The following is an 8,589-nucleotide window of genomic DNA, read 5'->3' on the forward strand; positions in this document are numbered from 1 at the left end:
TAAAACCTGTGATTCCTGGATGTCTCATACTAGGCTCTAAATTAGTATATATTTAACATTTTTGGCTTTTATTTTTCTGATATGTCACAAGCAATCATAATGTGGTTAGGTAATGAGGGGATTATAACTGTCCTTAAGTAGTTCAAGCTTTTAGCTTTCCTATACTCCAGTGAAAGCAATATTTAGTCATTATTTTAACCTCAGGCTTAGAAGTACTTTTCAAAAGTTTAAACTAGAAATACCAATTAATTTGTATTTTGTGTGTTACTTTGCAGTGTAAACAGCTGCTTGGCATGGATAGATGTGGTTGCTCTGGGTATCCTCAGGATGACACTTTTGTTGCTTCTCCAAGTACCTAATCTTTCTCTTGTTGGTTTCCTCTTGGCACTTTGACTTGCTTCCCTAGTAATGGTACTCATGTTTTTTTACATCTATTCAAATCTGGATTTTTTTTTAATTACCGCATTATACTGAATTGCAGTTGACAAATCAGTGGAGCATTCTGTAATTCTTCAGTGTGTCCTTCCTGTGCTGAAAGCCAGCTTACCTTTGCTCATGCTTTTCTCAGTACTCCCTGCTTTTGCTGCAGCACTTTGGAGAACACCCAGTCCTGTAGGATTGTACTGATAGCTATCACCCTCTGTGAAAAACGTGCCTGCTGCTAATGCTAAATCCTTTTTGTCTGTCTCTGAAAATTCTAATGCTTTTTGGGGACTCTTGTCAGATGCTCTTAAAAGAACATCAGGTACTTCCTTTGTGTACATGCTTATTGATTTGTTTGGAACTTTTCAGTATAAAAATGAGAAAGAACTGTGTATGAAGGGAGGAGGGAGCCTGTTTTCATCAGCTGTCATAAACATACAGCTTTTGTTGACTGGTTTGAAAGATGCTTTAGCTATGAGAATAATTCTCTGACCTTTTCCTCCTAGAAATGGTTGAATCAATGAAGAAAGTGGCTGGAATGGATGTGGAGTTGACAGTGGAAGAAAGAAACCTGCTTTCTGTCGCATATAAAAACGTGATTGGAGCCAGAAGAGCTTCCTGGAGAATAATCAGCAGCATTGAACAGAAAGAAGAAAACAAAGGTGGAGAAGATAAATTAAAAATGATTCGGGAATATCGGCAAATGGTAAGATGTAGTTGGTGTTAGGGCAGATTGCCATTTAGTTAAGGTCTGGTTTTCTTACTTTTGCCATAAACTGCCCTGGTATTCTAGTCTGCCTGCAGTGTGGTGACCTGTAATAAGGTGACAGTCTTGAAAGGATGATGTTTGTTCCTTATCTGGAGAATATACTTGTTGAAGAGGAGAGGTTGAGTGTTTTTGTGTAAACACTCAAAAGGGCAGTAAGCTCAAAGGAGAAAGGGAGGGCTTTTCCTTCAGTGCTAAGCATTTGAACTGTGCTGGCACTTCATTTCTTCCCTACTTACTCAAGTGTGAGGCTGCACATGCTCAGGAGGCTTTATTTTTTCCCTTCCAGCCTGACTTATTTCAAGCAACTTTTTTTTTTTTTTTAAATAATCATGTCAATGGAGGCATTGGCTGTTCAGCTTCTTCTGGTAAAAGTTACTTTGGATCTGACAGACTTTGACACTTGGTGCTATCACAGTACTCTGTCTATAGAGTTCAAAATATTAATGGTGTTAGTTGAAATGCCAGCGGGGAGGGATCTTGAGTGTTGTTCTTGCCATAAACAGGCATCATAAAGCCAAATGGCCTTTTTTTTCCACTCCTTTACCCTGTCTTTTATCACTTATAGTTGCATTTCATGTATGTTGGCCACGTTTTGTTACATTTTACCCCAGAGGAAAACTTGGTAGGAGTTGTGGTAAACTAAGTGTGTAGCAGTTGGATGACATTGAAGAGTAGTTGCCTAATTAGTCTTGTACAGTTGAACCAGCATACGTGTTACTAGCTCAAGACAGCTGTGCCTGTGTTGACCTTAGTGCTGAGACAGAATGGATTCTCTAACAGCATCAGTTCTTAAAATGGAGATTTTTAGGGGGGGTTTTGTCTCGAAGCTGCTGATTACACTGATTGCACTTAAAGCAGTCAATTTGAGATAAAGCACTCCACGTTCCTGGGAACGGGGGATGCTAAGATACAGTTGTCTCAACTGTGAATCTTGCATGTGTACCAAACTCTAGGGCCTTGCTATTTTCTCTCTTTTGGGAGAGGAAAAACTGTTCCACATAACTTCATGCTGAGTCGAGTCAGTCTGTGCAACTTTACCTAAAATGGAGAACTTGGAGCAAGCTTTGACTTGAATCAGTAAGGGCTAATAAAGCCTTCATCTGTTAGAACAGTGAGTTGTTGTCGTGTCGTCCCCCCCTTCCTTAAATGATGGTTTAGTGTGGAGCAGGCAGGCTCCCGTACTATTTAAATCCCACGCGTTTCTGCAGAGACTTAATCTCCACTATTTGAGGACAACTGCCTCCACATGGTTCAGATCTTCACTTCCAGAGAAACAGCAGAGTCTATTACATCACCTGGCACTGATTCATACATCGCCAGTGGAAATGATGTTGACTTGGAAATCTTGTCTTAGGAATGGCTCTGGACTACTTTCTGTTGACACAGAGATTATGTTGCTCCATGGAATAGTTAAAGTTGAGGGTTTCTAATTTTGTGCTGGCATGCTGATGGGATGCAGCTCTGCCAGTTACATACAGTCCCAAATACCATTTCTTGATGGGTGTCTAAAATCTTTCTAACAGAACATATAAAATAAGACAATCTGGTGATTGTTTAAATTTGTCTTAACACTGTGTGCTTCCAGGGTGTTTTTGCATAACGTTTTGTGGGTGGTTACTATCTTCTGCCAAAGATCCATTGATGGTGAAAACACTTTTTCTTGATCTTTTGAAAGGACTGTAAAAAAGGTGTTGTTCTGCACCTCTCCTTGTAAAGAGAGCAAGTACCATGCAGAGCAGACTGGTGTGCAAGAAGTAGATGTTTGTACTCCTTGAAGTATCTATCGAGAGAAGGAGGCCACATGAAGTGCAGTGCCATGCCAATGCTATCTTCAGTTGCTAAATCCTTAAAGGGAATAACTGTCACAGTTGCTTTAGGTGGCAGAGAGCTGTGGAGAGCTGGACTGCAGTTTTCCATGCTGGAGAAGACAAGCTGTGTCCACTCGGCTGTAGCCTGAGTTCTAAGAGGCTTCTGTGTATCATGTGTAGCTGAAGACCAGATCCTGTTTGTAGCTGCTGCAAGACTTAACTGTGAGTTAGCATCTGCTGTAAGGAGAGTGTTAAAGTGTTTGGTAGGATGTCATGAGAGCAGTGAGGGCCTGAGGGATGTACTGCAAAGGTTTGGGTGATGCTTCTCACTGTGGCTGCTGGAACAGTAGCACAGCTGCCCTGGTGTCATGCTCTGCAGAGATACGGTCCAGTGCAGGCTCAGCAGAGCTCTGGTTACTATGCTTACCTTGTCAACAAATACCCGCTATTGCAGTGTTTTCCAGAGCAAGTTCAGTGTTATTGGGAGTCTCTTCCCAGGCTTGAAAGGCTCTGAAGAAGAAAAAAACCCAAAACAATTGCCTGGGGATTGGTAGGCCAAGTTTAAATCACTAGGGGGTTGGAGAGAACCAGCATCTCTAGAAAAATACATCTCTTTTGCCTCCCACCAGAGCCAGGTGTGACTTGCTTCAGCTATAGAGTGCTGCTCAAGTTGAGATGGAATGAGTGCTTTGTGTGACAGTAACTATTATTTGATGATTTTGATCTGCATCAGTATTTATTATAATTTAGCATATGACTCTTAAAATGGAGTTTCTTTGAGCTTACTACTAGCCAGCGTGACTTGGAGCAGAACTCAAGGGATGATGGTGGTGTCAGGGTAGGGCTGGTCTGCTTTTGTCTGAGGCGTATACTGCGAGGTGATGGAGGACACCAGGCTGTGCCTTTACCCAAACCGCTTGAGATGGATGTAGCAAAACTCTTGAATAGCCAAGGGGGAAGGTGCCACTTTACTTGCGTCCTCTGTAGATACGCTGCTTTTCTGGGTCCTGTGGCCGTTTGGATACACAAAAGTAGAGCCCCTGGCTTTCTCATCTGGCTGCCTCTCTGGAGATGAGAAGACACTGAGGCTTGTGTTCTTTGTCCTGGAGAGGATGAAGTGGTGGATGTCTGCACATACCAACAGGAAGTGACTTGCATTAAAACCAAATCCCTTCTTTGATAGCACAGGACAAGTATTCACCTTCGTCTTACTGGTCTGTATTTGTGCCATATGAGAATGTGTGTTTCTGGTGCCTCTGACTTAGAACCTGGGTTGTATCCTGGGGCAGCTGCAAGGCTCTCTTCCCCTTCCCCTCTTCTTAGAGAGGATAGGATGTGAAGTGGTGTAAATGTGGGTGGTCTGTGTGTTTTGGCAGGGCTGGGAGGGGGAGCTTCCAGGAGTTAGCAACTGTTTTCTAATGTTCTAGTTTCATGTTGCACTGCACTTGTAAGGTGCAGCTATTTTGAGGTCTATGTATTAAAACAGGTCAAAGAACTAGAACAGGCCGCCATTCTTGCTTGCTTCTCCTAAGTTTCCTTATTTAGACCACCAGGTGGTTCACAAGCTTTTGTATCTGCAGAGCGAAGAGCACAGTCTGGAATCTGATTAAGCCAGCACTACTGCTGGAACAGAGGCAGGGGGGCATTGTGGGGGCTTCTATGCACCCACTGGGTGAGCAGTCTTGCCTTGCTGGTCAGGGCCTGCAGTACCATATGTCTTACTTGGACCTGGAATGGTGACAGACCCTAAACCTGCCTTTTCTGAATGCTCTGAACAGGCCTAGTGCAGGCTCTAGGGCTGGCTTGCTGCTTTGCAGAGCTCACTCAGCTGCTGTCTAGAACAGATCCTTTTATGAAAAGCTTTTAGGGTTTTGTTGTGGGTCTTTTTGTTCTTAATCAACTTGATTTGTATTAAATCTTTAAACTAAGCTTGGTCAGGACATTTATGTTGCCCTGGACAGCAGCTGATCTCTGGTAACTCGTGTGACTGATCCTTTAAGCAAAGCTGGAAAAGGTCTGTCTGAGATGAAATAGAAGTTTGTACGTGAATGGTTATTTAACAAAAGCGGATTAGAAACTGATTTAATTCTTTGCAGTTTTGCTGAAGATCTCTCTGCAAAAGAAGTCATTGAAAAAGAGGATCAAGAGGAAAGAAGTTTGCAGGAACTGACTGCTGGCTAAAGGTTTTATAGCTTTTGTAGCCCAAGAATATATGAAGTAGATTCTTCTCAAGTAACAGTACTTCAGCAACTTTGTTAAGCATTTGTCACATAGCTTTAAGTACAGCGTCTAACTCTTCCTCTGACTGCTAGGGCATTCTGACATTTTGTACATGAAATGTGCTGTAGATTTATTTCTGTAAAGGAATGTTCTCAAGTCTTAAGTCATTTTGTACAACTTGATGTGTATGTATGTGCCAGTTTAACATGTATTGTGGGTCTATAATTTTAACAGCTTTTGAGGATAAATGTTGTGGTTGCCAACCCTATTAGTTTGGGAGCTATATTGCATGGCAAGAAAAATCCTTAGAGACAAATCTGTAAGGGTGGGAGGGTAGGAAGGGACATTTGGCTAAGTGGGGCTGCTCTTGTGATCCCAGACATGCAACTACTAGTAGTTTCTTGTAACTGATGTTGGTGCCTTTGCTTGAAAACCTCTACTTTATAGTACATAAAAGAAGCTTGAGCCAGAGTTGTCTTCAGTAGCTATGGAAGTTACTGTGAAATCACGACAGAGCAGCAGTAGGTTACTGTCTGCACTTAAACCACTCCTGCTGTGAATGACCTGCTCAGAGCAGGTCTGGTTTTGGCAATGTTAATGCCAAAAGACAGTTTTTAGCTTTTTGGGGGGTTATGCTTAGTTTCTTTGCTTTCAGGTGTGAAACCTTCTGTGGTAAAACCTAACCTCATAGACCCTGCTTTGTATTCTAAACTGGAAAAAATGAAGGTGATGTGACCATGTTTTCAACTTTGGCTCTCAAAATCCAATATCTGGTTTTAAATACAGCTTCGTATATTGGTTTTCTTCAGTCACAGATCTCACTGTTAGTGTTGATGATCGCTGCTTTTTCTCTGAGTTGCCCCACTTTGCCTTTTCCACCTGCTTCTGAAGTCTCTTATCTTCTGGAGTTTGTTTTCCTCTGGTATCTGACCTTTTTCTTTGTGTAGCACATCTTTACTCTGTTCTGATACCCATGATTTTTGTCTCAAGGGTCTTCTGTTATAGCTTTGCCCTCCAGGTAGTCACTAGAAACTTGTTCTGAAGGTGCCATTTAACTCTGGGGTATAATGGAGTTTAGATGATTTGATTAGTGACCTTTAAATTGTCCCCTTCACTGTTGTCACCTTTAGGGCAGCCTTCCAGGATCAAAAATGTAAGGAATTATTAGGGGTTGTGCAAGCCTCACAGTAAGGAATTACATCTTGAGAGAAGCTTGATGCAACTGTCTAGCAAGATGTCTTCCAGGGAATTTATAGTTCCATTATTTAGTCCTTGCCTGTTGTGTGTGCCAGCTATTTATGCAGAACTGTTCTGCCTGATGCAAGTGTGGAGCAGCTGAACTTTTTTTTTTCTTCTGTCCTCCCCTTGGTTTTTTTTCTGGGTATTTTTGAAATAGTGATTAGTTTTATGTGTTAACTGTGCTGCCTTTCTCATTGTTTTGGTTTTTTTTTAATAGGTTGAGACTGAATTGAAGTTAATCTGTTGTGACATTCTGGATGTACTGGACAAACACCTCATTCCAGCAGCTAACACTGGCGAGTCCAAGGTTTTCTATTACAAAATGTAAGTATTGTCTTGTGAGGCAAGGAGCTTTTCCTGTATCTGAAGTAGAGACAGAAATAAAGTAGCTATACGTGTGTGTTCTGCCCACTCAACTGCAGTAATTTTGGCTACCTTTGAGGTGAAGCGTTAACGTCCCGATTGCGTAGTTTTGGGTGGGAGATGATGATGTTGTAATATTATGAGAACTTAACATACGTTGTTGTGCAGCTCTTAGATGTAAAGAACAAGCATTTTCTTTAACTGAGCTAACGATGTAGAAATCATGTCCCTGCTCCAGTGTGTTCTTGCATGAGCTGCACACTCAGAGAAGCAAAACAGGTAGACGATAACTGTCAGGTAGTCTCAGCTTCAGACTTCCATTATCGAATGAATCTTGGCGTTGGAGTGTGTTGCTGTAGGCGCTAGTTTGATGCATATTTTGTACTTTTTGAAGCATGGTTTAAATCTTGAAATTATTAGAGTGTTTCTCCCTGTAGTTGAATTGTCTCTATCCTTCGGATCAAAAACTTGTCCGGTTTAGATGAGGCGCAGTTGTACAGCCACAGTTTGGTAATGGGGAAGGTGATGCTGTGATTGTGCTATCGCGCTGCTGTCTGGGCAGTCATTCGGCGGCAGTGTCCTTTGTGTGTGACTATATAAACACCGGGTTTGGAACTAAGCTGTTAGTTTAGTAGCTGGTGGGGGAATATGGAGTACTAACTTGGCACTGTTTCTGTTCTCAGGAAGGGGGACTACCATAGGTATCTGGCTGAGTTTGCCACAGGAAATGACAGGAAGGAGGCTGCAGAGAATAGCTTGGTGGCTTATAAAGCTGCTAGTGATATTGCAATGACAGAACTCCCGCCAACACACCCTATCCGCTTAGGACTTGCGCTCAACTTCTCTGTATTCTACTATGAAATTCTTAATTCTCCTGATCGTGCCTGCAGGTAGGTGGTGACTGGGAAGATGGGGAAATTTTATGTGTATAGCAAAGAAGCCAGAAGTGGTTTCTACTCGAGTAACTGCTTTTCCTCAGTGGGAACACCGGTGTGCTGTTGGACTCTTAGTAGTGTAAGCTAAATCTGATTTGCTCTGTGCTTATAGGTTGGCAAAAGCAGCTTTCGATGATGCTATTGCAGAACTGGATACACTGAGTGAAGAAAGCTATAAGGACTCTACACTTATCATGCAGTTGTTACGTGATAATCTGACACTATGGACTTCAGACATGCAGGGTGATGGTAAGTAAATGCTGCTCTGATGTGCTGCGGTCCCCTGTGCTCAGCCCAGGAAACAGCGTGGAAATGTACACTGGTTTGGTGGTGTACTTCTGCCTTTCCCAGTACTCATCCCTCCTGAACTTCTGTCCTTTCTTGACACTGGGTAAGCTGGTAGAGGTGACACTAGCCGCTTTGGAGCAGCTTTTCAGCTCTCACTTGAAGGAAGGAGGTGGGGAATTAGTAACATCAGATTTTTTTGGTTTTGTTTCCTCCCCACCTGTGGGGCATCTACGACTATTTTAAAAACAGTGATTTCATTTATTTCACCTTTTCTTTCTTTCAACTTGTCATGTTCCATCTGTGGTTGTCATTCCAACCAGATGTGGAATTCCAGTGCAGGAAGAAGTACAGCAAATTATACAGTCGTTCCCCTCCCCCCCCTTTTTTTTTGATCACCCAGTATTTCTGTTGGCATTTTAGTGGAAGATTCACTGCCATCATACTAATCACTTCACCTTACAGCACTTTACACATCTTTTACTCTTCTTGTGAAGAATTGAGTACAAAGAGAAGAGGAAAAGAGATTGCGGGGGGGGGGGGGGGG

At 42.4% G+C, this 8,589-nt stretch overlaps 1 protein-coding gene across 2 annotated transcripts in view; it reads left to right on the plus strand.

Moving 5' to 3' along the window:
* The first annotated feature begins 931 nt into the window (after positions 1-931).
* The window catches only part of YWHAE (tyrosine 3-monooxygenase/tryptophan 5-monooxygenase activation protein, epsilon), an 11,193-nt gene continuing 3,535 nt past the window's right edge, over positions 932-8,589 (plus strand). Inside the window, exons 1-4 of one of the 2 annotated variants that reach the window (XM_010142266.1) lie at positions 932-1,129; positions 6,677-6,783; positions 7,506-7,712; positions 7,870-8,006. In XM_010142266.1, the coding sequence (XP_010140568.1) occupies positions 932-1,129; positions 6,677-6,783; positions 7,506-7,712; positions 7,870-8,006 (649 nt within the window). The remainder of the gene's footprint in view (positions 1,130-6,676; positions 6,784-7,505; positions 7,713-7,869; positions 8,007-8,589) is intronic. The other variant, XM_010142267.1, reaches the window with a different exon arrangement.

Source organism: Buceros rhinoceros, unplaced genomic scaffold (assembly GCF_000710305.1).
Source record: "Buceros rhinoceros silvestris isolate BGI_N320 unplaced genomic scaffold, ASM71030v1 scaffold4938, whole genome shotgun sequence".
NCBI lineage: Eukaryota > Metazoa > Chordata > Aves > Bucerotiformes > Bucerotidae > Buceros > Buceros rhinoceros.